Source organism: Alligator mississippiensis, chromosome 9, assembly GCF_030867095.1.
Source record: "Alligator mississippiensis isolate rAllMis1 chromosome 9, rAllMis1, whole genome shotgun sequence".
NCBI lineage: Eukaryota > Metazoa > Chordata > Crocodylia > Alligatoridae > Alligator > Alligator mississippiensis.
This window is the reverse complement of record NC_081832.1, coordinates 36389105-36402408: the sequence shown is the minus strand read 5'-3', so window position 1 is coordinate 36402408 and position 13304 is coordinate 36389105. Positions and strand designations below refer to the sequence as shown.

The window sequence follows — 13304 nt, the reverse complement described above, 5'->3', positions numbered from 1 at the left end:
CCTCTACCACTTTCATATATGTCATCACCCATTTTCAGTGCCCCTCGACTGTTTACATTGGACAGACAGGGTGATCCCTATATAAAAGAATGATTGGACACTGATGTGACCAATTCCACAAAGACACAAAAGCCTGTATATAAACACATTTTAACCTCCCTGGACATACCATAATTGGCCTCAGACTAGCTGTTCTTAAACAACAAAACTTTTAAACAATGCTATTCCTTTCTATTTAGTACCCTTGCTCTCTGCAACTTCATTCATAGAATCTGATGAAATAGACTGAAAAGACAAGGTGTTACTTCTTTTCTGCATAATAAAAGTATTTAATACACATCTTATTTAGCACGGCAACCACCCTTGTGAGAAAAAAAGTGCAGCAGTGCTAGTGAAGCGCAAGGAAGAGAAGTGACTTCCTTGCATTTATACAATTAATTCCTGGCAAGGATGGAAATAGAATCAAGGTCTCTTACTCCAGATATCTGCTGCATCCATCAGACTAGCCTGCTGATTAGCTGAGCATGCCATAGCCCAGGAAAACTGCATTCCTCCTTCCCCATTCTTCCTTCCACTCAAGCCAGCCTTCAAGTCAAATGGTTAGCACTGCGTAAGTATGCATTTCCAAAAGCCAAAGCACCTGAGCATAGTGAAGACATGTAGGAAGGAGGACATTGTCAGACTGTGAGGGTGCACCACTGGAATACACTTGGAACATATTCAGATGTCCAACAATTTGTCTGTGATACTTTTTCAGTCCTGAAAGGGTCTATTGGTAACAGGAATTCCCTTGTCAGCTCACTAGCTCTTGCAGCTCATTCTTACACTATTCTTACACTAACATTCCTGAATTTTGCTGCATCACCACTTAGCATTGTGGATTTTAAGGGAGAACCTGAACTGAAGAGATAGGCTGGTCAGCACATAATAAAACAACAGCTGAAAAGAGGGAGGGTGGAAAGCTGGCAACAGGAGCTGCTTCTCTAAATTGAGATTTTCAGTTCTGCTCAGTGACATCTTCAAAGACTCCGACTGAGATTGTGTTTTCCAGGTCCAGTTTAGCTTCAATGTGTCACCCCAGACCAGCACTGCTTTCCACCTAGACCAAGAGTCAGCAACCTATAGTATGGAGAGTCATTTTATCTGAGCCAGAGGGACTTCTAAGGCATTTTGGCAGTTGGGGCTTTTCTTGCACGGCAGAAGCACTGTTAGGGGACACAGTTATGGTGGTGCTATAGACTAGGTTGTAAGTGGCCCTTGCTTGGAGCTAAACTAATTAAGCAAAGCCCCTCCTCCCTCTGCCCTGTTGCACAATGTTGTTGACCCCCTGACCTAGATCATTCATTGTTTTGTGTACAAAGGCTGTTAACAGGTACCCTGTAGCTGCATCCTGCTTACCTGACAGTTAAAGTCCTGAAAGTTTCTGGAAGCATTCTGTCAACAAAAAATAAGACAGAATCAGTATTCAGCAATATTTCTCCAAAACAACTGAAAAATTCAGCATCAGAACTAATGTGAGGGGCACCTCCTGGAGGGCTACGCTCCATCACGTCAATCTGGTCTGCCAGTATTCCACCAGAAAACAAGCTAACAAAAGAAAGGATTGGCACCACACAGAAAAGTCTTTGGAGAACCATCAATTCATAGAACTGTGTGGATTAACCTGTGGCTCACTAAGCTTCGGGATAGAGATACATGTAAAACATTTTAAATCCCACCTTTATTTGAAATGCATAAGGACCACATAAACATACAGACCCCTCCTAACAAATGCACTTCAAAATATGTTGGAGCCAATGCTGTTGTGCTGCTTCACAGCTAGGGTCTGGAGAGCAGAGTTCTACAACTGAATCAGCTGTCTGGGAAGTGTGCTGCATCACCCAGAAGGAGTTAGCATCACAGTTCCTCTGCCTCTCCAAACCACAGCCACCTTTGCCCATACAGGATTTCAGAATTGCACTGGAGTCATCAACAGCATGCATATTGTATTCCTGTGTCCTCTAAGGTATGATATACACAAGCCAGAAAGGGAATTTTTCCATTGTGCTGCAGAGCATTCATATATGGGAGTACTGGGTGGTTGGTTAAGGTCTTTGAGATAGATACTGTGACCTTTGGCCTGCTGCCTTGAGGACAAATGGAGCATTTGGTGGCAGTGCTTCCAGCATGGAACTAGAAGGAATGACTATTTCACAGCTTCTCCCATGACTCACAAAGTCCTACGCTAGTCACTTGAATGCCAGGAAGGAGCTGTTTAACAAGCTGCTGAACAGTTACCTATTGACTAGGGGATACACCTTTTGACTACATCAAGACACAGTAGAGATAGTGTGTCTGAAAGTTAGTAAGCAGTACCTATTCTGGATGGCTGTTTTAGCCTGTGTGCTGCATAACTGTTTGATAGACCAAGGGAAGTGGAACCCCAGAAGATTTCCAGCTGGTATCAGGCCCCAGAAACTGAGCCTCTTAAGCACCACGACTGTTGGGCTGTTCTTTTGAGAGATGCTCTGGTGAACTATTCCAACCATTTTATGCTACATGGCAGGACAAAGACTGGTGCCTTCGACTGAAGTTTATGTCAATTCATTGAAAAATTATTTCAGGAAAAAGAGTCTTTATTAAATATTACAAGTATTCAAGTGCTGTGTCCTGTGATCTTGAAAGAAAATGCTTTGCAAACTGGGGTAGGGCATGCTAGGGGTGGTTTATGATCTCAAAGAAAGATAAAATATTCTGAAGATGGCTTGCAGGCAGCTGTGCCTTGCAGGTCAGACTCGTAATGCCCCTGGGGATGGGGTGAGGGGGCGGTGGGAAGGAGGAGTCTTGGGAGCTGAGTGTGTCAGTGTCACTGTGCAGAGGGACTGAAGAGCTGCTTTCCCTGGATGAGTGCTGTTGAAGACTCTGTGATGTGGAGGGGAGCTGATCCAGGCCCCACAACTCCAAACACTCTTGGAAGGACAGCACTCTAAAGCTTCTACCTAGGCTGGTGAAAAGGTTATATGACCTTACAGCAGAAAAGGCTGGCAATAGAACTGAATGACAGACAAGGTTGGGGGACTGTGACAGTGCCTGAGAAGGCTTGAGACCTGTTCACAGTATGGCTAAAACAACCTGAGGAAGGTTTGGGCATGAAATGGAAGGGGCTAGGATTAGGCCTGAGCCGGGAGAGCAAGAGGAACTCTTGGGGTCATGGAGAATGGAGGTGTCTCTCTGTAGAGGAAGTTGTTTGGGACATGCTGGTTGCCCTGGCTGAGGTTGCAAATACAGACCCCTGACCGGGAAGGGGGGGGGGGGGGGGGGGGGGGGAAGAGCTCCACCCTCAGGTGGGAGGGAGAGATGCATGTCTGTTGAACAAAACAGAGCATGGCTTGGAAGTTCTTCATGTGCCTGTTGAAGGTGGCTATGAAAATCCAGTGTCCCTCTCTATATGAAGCTTCTCCATCCACATCTCCATATTGTTTTCCCAATCCACAGCTTCATCATTCTTCCTCCTTGCTCTTCTTCCTTATCCTCCTCAGCCTGACAATTCACTGAGCTGCAGTCACATGCAGAGACCTTGGAACCTAAACAGCAACACCAGTAAGAGCAGTGACAGCTGTGGGTGTTGACCCTAGAAAAACAGTAGGCAAGGAATCTTTATTACATGACCTAGTGATAAATGAATTCCGAAATAAAATTTTTGCATTCCGTCTTGAAAGCCTCGTCACATTTGATCTAGTTTCCCTACATGGTAAACATATCTGCCTCAAGATGCTGGGATGGGAATCAAACCTCATTTGCCAACCACAAGCACTCAGGATGCTTTTGTTGACCCCAAGATATAGGATCAACCTGATAAAGGTGCCTTTTACTTGGGCTGCCCAGATTCTGGGGTTGACTGGAGAGTTGGGTACTTTGGTTGACCCTTGAATCCCAGAGGTTCTTGATATTTTCTTCAGTTTTACAGATCATGATCATGTGAGGGCCTGTGACCCTCCTGCATGTGTCATCTGCAAGACATACCAGCTATATGCCATGGTGGAGGGAAGCCCTGCAGCCTACTTTCTTTTATTGCTGGAGATATGCAAGTTATGGTAACTCAGAAAGAAAAGGGTAACCTTTCAACATCAGAGCAAGGCTACGTGAGTACTTTACCTCAGGACACCAGGTAATAGTAAGGCACTCTACAGCCAGCTTCCTGGAATATCTTCAGCACCCATATGGAGAAAACTAACTGCAAGGAAGATATGAATGAATGGACAAAACACAGGCCTTATCTGCATGCTCTAAAAAGTGCCAATTACCCTAGCCCATTACCTTCTTCCCTTTTTCACATGACCTACCAGTGCTTTTCTGCCCATTTGGCTGTGTGGTTTCTGTTACAAACTTCATTTCTGAAAGGACTCAAGTCTGCTGTTGCTACAGGGATACATGAGTGGTGGGGATGAGTGGGGGAAGGGTGCATATAGCACCACAGGCAAGCTCTGGTAAATGCTCCTTCCACCTAGAACCTAGCTGCATTGCTTGAACTTGTCTATATTTGCAACTACAAACACTACTTTGGCTAAAAGGTCTTTTTTTCCCTTCGAGTTGCCTTCCCAGGGAACTTTGCACATTTGTTAGAGTATTGAAGGATGGTGAGGGAAAAGTGTCTGTGATCAAAGCCAGCATAGAGGAAAACAAGGGGGCACAAACAGGATGATGGGGCACATTGAGGGTTGAGGTCCTGCCAGTCCAGAGATTGGAGTAGGGAAGGGAGGAGCAACTCCATTCTTACACCTAGACATAACATCAACAGAAGGGCAGAGGCATGGGCATGCAAAAGTTAGCTTGGGCTCTGAGTTGGGAGGGTCCTGTCAATCAGCAGTTGGAACAGGGGAGGGAGAAGCACCACCACTTCAAAAAATCAAGCAGGTTTGACTTCTCCCCTAAGAAGTGGGCACATAATCATGTATGATGGGAGAAACTGGGGGGAAGGAGGGTGGGGAAGAGGAGGACATGAACTCCTATGGATTGGCAGCCCCTCAGGTTTACAGGGGGGTGGGGAGGGGGTCAAGCTAACCATTACAAGGAGAGATATAATAGAGTGATGATGCAAATTATCATGGACTGAATGACTCAAAACAAGTCTCTTAATGGCCTCAGTTGTTACTGTCAAAAGAACCCTACCTTCCCAGGGTGCATGATGGATAGGACTCTCTTGGCAACCCTATTGGCCTGTGGCTGAAACTGACAGTCAATTCCCTTACAGCAGACCACAGTAGGCTATGTTAGCAGTTTGGCCTTCTAGTGGCCCAGGATATAGGAACAATCCCCTAAGGCCCAGGAAATAGGAACAAATTCCCCAAGCTCACTGACTACCCCACAGGCTGCCTGTAGCTACTTTTGTCCTCTACTTGTGGCCAATACTGGGCTTCCCCTTTTGTTCTGACTATCTTGATACCATGAATCTGCAAGTGGACATTTGCAGATCCAGCCATACACCAGGGTTTGTTCAAAGCAGGGCACTGGGTGCCTTTGACTGTTTGGAGAGTGGAAGAGAGGGGGTAGTGATGCTGCCAGTGAGGGTTACACTGTTACTTACCAGCTAGTTTGGTGTCTGGCCATGTAGGCATTCCCTCCAAACAGCTGGTCTGGGTGCTGAGAAAATGAGGGCAGGGTAATCAAATGGGAAAGTGACAGGAAGGTCACATGGTCCTTCCTGATGTCAGTGCCATCCAAGCTGTCCTGTCCCAATGGCTGCTATATCTCCTGCTTGGCAGTCCCCCCTAGAATGGATTTCTTAGGATCCTCCTGAACCTGAGTTGGAGCCAGAGCTGGAGCCTAGTCCTTATCTTCTGTATCTTTGCTGTCAGGTGGCTTTGGGCTCATCCCAGAATTGGCAATGAAGTGTGGTTCTATAGAATCACCACCCACAAGTATCTGATAGAGTTCTTCACAGTAAAGGCATTTCACCCCCCAACAGGCACCTGAGATTCAGTTGACATTACAAGTTCTTCCGTACTATGTTTTCAGGACATTTGGCTTGGGTCTGGAACTGCTGACAATCCTGGTTGTTCCTGTGAGCTGACATATATGCTGTGATCTGTTCATATATTATCTGTGGTCTGGTTCTAATGGCTCTTGATAGACTGCTGGGTACTCTCCTCATCCCAGATAGAGAAAGGAGGTCCAGGACCTCCAGTAGGTAAAACAGAGATTGCAGAGGAAGATAAAAGAACCTTGGAATGAGTAATGGTGGAATACCCTACCCATAAGGGCCAGGTAATCGAAGAGCATTAGTTTCTGATCATCTGATGGTTACACCTGTTGTTACCATATGAATGGAGAATTCTTTAAAGAAATATTGCTAAATCTTAGCTGAAAAAAATTCTCCGTTTCCCTTACCTCCTAAATGACACAAAATCCATTTCTCAGGAGACAGTGGATATTTAGAAATTCAGTTTTAAATCCAGAAGGAACCACAGTGATCAGTAATCCTGATATGATACAAAATACAGTCCAGAGAATCTTACCCAGTGATTTTTGCATCAAGCCTGATTGTTTGAACTAAAGTTGATAAGAGATGAGATAGATACTGTTTATAAAGACTGAAATGTTGTAGCCATGGTGGTTCACGAAATGTATAAGCAGCAAAGTTTTTTGTTATATATCTTTTACTGGACCAACTGCATTTTTTTTTTTTTTGACTGCAGAAAAATGATGAGCAACTCTTCTCTTGCACAAACCTCTGAAAAACCAAAGCAGGTCAGAAGGCTTCCTATTTGGATTTCTATTTGAAATTTCTGTTTTATCTAGTGAATCATGTGAAGCTGTTCATGCACCTAACAGTGGTAATATTGGGCTGCACTCCATGGCAGGTTTAAAAGGATCTTGTGGCACCCTGAGGTGTGGTTGAATAGGGGTTGAGAATCATTGATTTAGAAAAATATTCAGGCTTGATGACTTCAAGTTACAGACAACTTACCAAACCCTTTGTTCAATTATTACAGTGGTTAATAATACTCACATTAAAAAGATGCACCTTGTTTTTAGCGTGAATTGGTCTTAGCTTCAGTTTCTAGCTAGGAGATCTTAGAATGCCTTTGTCTGCAGGATTAGAGCGCCCTCTATTATAAAATCTATTACAGACTAAGAAAATCAGTTCTTTATTTTTTCTAATTAGAGGCAGAGTTGGTAGCAACACCTAAATTTAAGCTTGCTAACATTTTCTCTTAAAGGGCACTTAAAATTGCTCATTTGAGTTTTCCAAACTATATTAGTCAGGCTGAAGATGTCTACCTACAGGCTTAATATTTTTTTTTTTTTTAATAAAAGTTTTAGCTAAAACAACTCTGTAATTTCTAAGAGTAAATATTGTGGGCAAGGGGTGATGTTCTGGTCACCCTAAAATACAAAACAGTCATTTTGTCAGATTTTCTACTGCCTCTATGCTCTGGAGGAAAAACTCAGAATTTGGCAGGTATATTGTCCTGGGGTCAGGCAGGTGTCTTTTTCTGATCTGAAAAAATCAACTCAGATTTGGTTAAATTGTAAGCTTCTGAAACTTGCTCTTTATATGTGGTCAGTAGAGGGGTGTGAAAAGTTAGCAGCAATTTTTTCTGCAGATTTGGCTAAAACAGACAACCAGCTTGGTTTGCAGTTAAGTGCCTTGTCTCTCAGCAAACCCCAGATCTTACAAACAGATAAGCCTACTGTCCCACATTAAGTACCTATGAATTTTTTGAATTAACACTCTACCTCCAAACAGTACCAGCTGATTTGACTTGCTTGCAATTTAAGCCTAGTGTGTAAATCGTTGGGTCCCGTCTGTTTTGGTTCATTCAGATCCCTATCTAATCAGGACTCTATCAAACCCATTGTCTGTTTTTAGCATTTGACAGGAACTAGGCATAATCTAAGCCAGAGCTTCAGGGACTGTTTTTCATGTTTCAGTGTTTCTCAATGCTTTCTTTACTGGTAGTACTTTAGGGCCTTGTTACACCTTATACTGAGCCACACTAAAGTTGATGGGTGTTTAGCGCTAGCTCAAGTTTGGAGCAGTAACACTGAAGGCTAGCAGGGGCCTGGAAAACTGAAAGGTACACATTCTGCCCCCCTCCCACTCCCATTCCAGGTTTCTCTGTGCCCCCAGGGCTCTCCCTTCCTCCTCCCCACCCCCCTTCCCTGCCTCTGGGGCATTACTTATTTGGGACTGCTTGCACTGTCCCAGGGGAGCAGGCAGGGAAGAGTTAAACTCCCTGCCTTGCCACTGCTGATGCTGGGCTGCTACTCTTCTGGCCCAGGAAGCAGCAGCACCACCACCACCACCACAACCTGGGCAGCCAATTTAATTCTTCCCTGCCTCTTGGGACAGACACCACAGGCAACTACAAGTAAGCAAGGGATGGGGGAGGCAGCGAGAAGAAATCTGGGTGTTGGAGACAGAGGCAGGTGGGGTGTTTACACTAGGTATAATCTAGCACTGCTTGGATCCATTTAGCATGGATCAAAGCTAATCCTGCTCTGAAGTGGCATAACTAAGCTGCATAACGAGTGCTTAAAACCATTTTCACATGTTAACGTGTGCACAATCCAGGGATTAAGAGCTCCAGGAGCTACCCAAAATTCTGTCTAACAAGGCCTTCAGCAACAAAGAGAAGTAAGCAACTTGATTCAAATACAGAGGGGTGGGAACAGATTGGGAAAAGACGACATGCTACAGGACAGGGACAGAAGCAGAGGGAAAGACAAAAGGTAGCAAAGTTTAACCTCTAGACTACAGAATCACCACTGCACTCCAGAATGTGTAACAGAACAACCAGTTCTTCTGTACTCAATGTAGCATTCTTGACTGCCATGCAAACCATCTTCACTACCTGCTCATGCTGCTCTGATTTTTGGTCTCAAGCAGAAGTGCCAATACATTGGTTCGATATTGGATCAGTACCGACATGAAGAAAACCGTCTATATCGGATATCAGCTAGCCCAATGGGGCTGCTAATTTGGCTGATAAATGCCCATGCTGTGTGCAACTGCAGCGCAGATCAACTCCCCCCATGGTGAGGGAGGGGGCAGGGGCAGGCACAGGCATTGCCCAGCTGGGGTGGGTGGGGGACAGCCATCCCAAATTTTGCCACAATTCTGCTCCCAGTCCCATGCCGCTGCATGGTGCAGCCCTGGCTGAACACCCCACCTCCACCCAAGCACCAGAAAAATCTGGGGCTGTGGTGCTGCGTGGCTGGGACCGGAACTGTGGCAAAATTTGGGGTGGTTGCAGCCTCCTCCCAGAGCTGCCGGAGCCCATTTCGAGCTCAGTCCCTGGTAAGAAAAGCCCCATGAAGTGCCAGCTCCACCCTGCAGCTGCAGCCTGCTCTGAGCCACACACACCTGGGGGTATACGCCCTTGCCCTCCCAGGGTGCAAGCAGCAGCAGCAGCAGCTGTCCCTACCCCATGACCCACGCCTCCATCCTGCATCCCCCCCCCGCCCAGCTGGGCAGTGCCTGCCCCTGCCCCTGCCCCATCCCTCACTGCAGGGAGCACTGATCTGTCCCCTACCACCACACCTCTTCCCTCCCCCCTCCTCTTCCACCACACCAGACTTGCCACCTGGAGGAAGCTGTATTGGATCAGTATCGGCCGATATGCCTCTTTAAATATCAGTATTGGCCCCCCAAATCTCTATCAGCGCACCTCTAGTTATCAAGATCTCTGAGATTAAAGGTCAAAGGATACAAACTATGGTAAGAGCTACAGATTTTCACATCACCTTCAGTATGCAGGTAAAAAGGAACATAGTGGATTTGAAGGAACATACTTGTTAGAAGCATCATTTTCAAAGAGAGGATTCTCTTCTACGTTTATGCTGCTTAATCTTTGTCAAAGTTCACTGGGGTGCAATGGGAGGAGACTAATCAATTTAGTAAATACCACATTCCTGTAATAACTGCAGGGCAAATTTACATCCAAACAGAAAAAAAGTTCCTAGGTTGTTTAAATAATAACCTTTTTACAACCTCTGCATGTTACCTTGAGATTTCAGGAAAAAAAAATGGGGCTCTGGAGATGCCAAAACTGTGGCAGTTTTCTATTTTCCAGTCAGCCCCACTACTTTCAAAACATGAATATTAAGTTGCCTGTCTCCATTTAAATTCTACCGTACCTTCTTCTCCCAAATAGGGAAAGGTTCAACATCTCCCAAACCAGGGAGAAGCCACATCCAAAAGCCCTGACAGTTGTATTGTAATTTGTTGGGTTTTGCTATTGCATTTACATAGGCAACTGAAGTCCCAGCTGCAGAGGAGAGGGCTGTCTGCTTACACAACAAAGGAAAAGTGGCCACTTGCAGCATAGTACCTCTGCATGCTCTGTTTATTTAAAAGGGCATTCCTCCATTAACTCTAAGCATTCAAGCTACCAAGAACAGTTCAGCTGAGCCTTCGTCAAGACTTCCTTAAGGCATTTCATTGTTGGACGAACAATACCATGGAGGGCCTGCAGGGGGAAGGAGCAAAAGAAAAAAGGCAATGCTCACTATAGCTAAAGGAGAAGTTCAAAAAGGGGCATAAGGAGCAAAGCTCCTGATTTATCACAGCTCTAAAGCACTGTCAGACAGAGACAGCAATCATAGATCTAAAGCAGGGGTAGGCAACGTTTTTTGGCCAGAGTGTCGAAAAAAATCACAATGTCTACCTTGGAAGAAGGTGCTGGAATGCCGACAAGCCAGAGCCCAGAGTAGCTGTTTGCAGCCTCTCAGCTACAGACTGCCCAAGGAGACCAGTCTGCTTGCAGCAGGGCTCCCAGCCGCCTGCTGGGAGCATCCTGGGCTCCGTGGCTGGCAGCAGCTGCTTAGAGCTGCTTAGAGCCTGGGGTGGCAGTGGCGTGCCGAGCAAAATGGCTTTGCATGCCATACTCTGCATGCGTGCCGGGGGTTGCTGACCCCTGCTTTAAAGCATTGCCTGTTCCACCCATTTCTTCTCATTCTAATTGTACTTTCTGTAACTGACCCCAATAAGTTAGGTGTCTGAAACCGCGCTAAAAATCATGGTGTAACTTGAAGGGTGAACCAAGCACAATGTACTTACTGCCTTAGTATCAGAATCAAAAAGTTCGCCCACACCTGAAGGGCATTAAAGAATGGAGATTCTCTTGGGAGCTATATCATTTTCTGCCCTAACAGCATGAAACCCAACGTCATTATTTAGGGAATTGTTCTGCACAGCCTACAACTTTGTGTGAGGTTATTAACTCTATGCATCCTACCAAGTTGCTAACTCCACTTCCAACATGTAAACTTTTTCCACGTTGGGCTGAAACTTCTCATGGGCACTGGCACAGGGATGACAAACGCAGACAGATTACTTCATTGGTATATCACTAGAATGTAAGGGTGGTATAACAGGTTACTTTTAAACCACCATTATGGCACTTCAAACAAGGTGTTAACCTGTACCAACTGCCCTCTAAACCAGGGGTGGGCAATTATTTGGGCCAGAGGGCCACTTAGAGTTTTGGTGAGCTGTTGTGGGCTGGGTCAGTACCTGCCCTGTCTCCCCCCAAAAACAGCTCACTAAAACTTCCTAGGTAGCTGTACTCTGCACTCAGCTAGGCGGCTGGGATGGGGTCATGGGTGGGCAGGGAGAAGCATCCAGGAGCGGGATGGGCAGGTGAGCCTGGGAACACAGAGCAGGATGGCAGGGTAGTGACAGTGGGGGGCCAGGGCCTGGAGCAGAGCTGCAATCTGCTGCCCGTACATCCCTGATGGGCACCAGTTCCATGGGCAGGGGCATGAGGCGATTGGGTTGCAGCTCTGCCCCAGTCCCACAATCCCAGTGAGGCAGATGGGTCGGGGTGCCTGGGCACTAGGGCTAGTTCCGGCAGCAGTAGCCACTGGAAGGAGCAGCCATTGCTAGGGTTGCTAGGAAGCAAGTCTGACCACTGTTGCTGGCTACAAAATGTCCAACTCGGGATCCTTAAAATTCTGGTTTATTAGGCGGATTGAAACACTGTAATGAAGTCAAATCATAAGCCTTGGAGCTGGTCCCTCCCCCCCCCACACACACGCTAGCGAGCTACAAGAGTCAGGTATACCTATCCCACAGGCGCTGGAGTCTGCCATCGATGGCCAGTTGAGGCTTCTTCCAGTGTGGTGTTATTCTCCAGAAGGGGGTCGCCGGCTGGTCCTTCTGGCTGGACAGGTCGGGTGCTGGTCAAGTTGGAGATGAAGAGGGCGGCACTGAGGGTCACTTTTCACTGCTTTTTATCTGTCCTTGGCAGACTTTGGTGACTCCCCAGTTTTCAGGTTTGCCCAATCCAGGGGTCATTGACCCTCGTGGGACTTCCCCCTCGGTGGCTACTGGATAGCATCTGTCAGCCCCAGGGATCATCTGCATGTACTTGCAGGTTTGGGAGTCTGTTGATGAATTTTGAATAGGGCTCTGTGAGCAGTCAATCTGGAGATATTCAGCCCAACAGTTGGTCCCTGGCGTTGATTAACTCAGACCAGGGCTTCTAGCCCTTGAACAGTGAAGTTTAGAGAATTCCCGGTTGCTACGTTGTCTCCTATTGATATCTTCCCTTGGTTGATCTGCGGTTTTCCTAGGTGTTAATTGCTGCCTGCTACTGTGTTACGTATTCAATCACCAATTCACTCACTCTTTCAGGGGCCCGCCTGATACAGGGAAGCGGCAGTTTGACTCCTGCCCTTGTTAACATTGTTACAGTGTATAACTTACTTCTGAAACTAAACATATTTAGTTAAAAGGTGAGGAGTATAAAATATAAGCTACAAGAGTAATGCCATGGCACACAAATAGATAAAAATACCAAAATACAAGGGGAGATACAAAACACACACATACAAACTTTAAAACACAATTCTTTATCTTATACTGAAAGAAAGAGGAAGGAAGAAAAGGTAGAAGAAGAGAAACATATCCAAAGAGGGGAGAGCAAATGCAGGCAAGAGAAAAAGGGGGCTTTCTGCTACATTATTCCCCCTCTTGTCATCGGCCTTACACAAGGGTGATGTCACTATACTGTTTGAACACCATTGTTCAGCTATATAGACAGGAGGTGTGTCATCTTCAGACTGGGCCATGGTACTATTAGTTTGTTCCATGGAGATAAAAAGATCTACTTTCATTCCTTCAGCATCCCTGGATGCGCCATTCCCAGACCTTTCCAATGCTTTGCTCCGTGGGCAAACTTTCAACCCTCCTAAATTCAGTTTCTCTGTGGGGTGGTGCTGGCCCCAAGCCAACACTCCCCGCCACTCTCAAGGATGCAATCCCAGCATACCCTGACCACTCTGAGCACCCACATGCAGCTCACCAGTTTGCTGCT

The 13304-nt window shown here is 46.1% G+C and overlaps 1 protein-coding gene across 12 annotated transcripts in view; it reads right to left on the bottom strand.

Moving 5' to 3' along the window:
* The window catches only part of NDRG3 (NDRG family member 3), a 104065-nt gene that overhangs the window by 55126 nt on the left and 35635 nt on the right, over positions 1-13304 (bottom strand). For 5 of the 12 annotated variants that reach the window (XM_059733306.1, XM_059733299.1, XM_059733303.1 and 2 more), the window contains exons 2-3: positions 12051-12372; positions 1399-1434 (exon numbers count right to left, since the gene is read on the bottom strand). The exons of 2 other annotated variants lie outside the window; for them this stretch is intronic. Coding sequence is in view for 4 of the 10 variants with exons in the window: in XM_019485593.2 (XP_019341138.1) it covers positions 1399-1434 (36 nt within the window). In the remaining 6 variants the exon portion in view is untranslated. The remainder of the gene's footprint in view (positions 1-1398; positions 1435-12050; positions 12373-13304) is intronic. 5 more of the 12 variants (XM_019485593.2, XM_059733298.1, XM_059733301.1 and 2 more) reach the window with 1 other exon arrangement.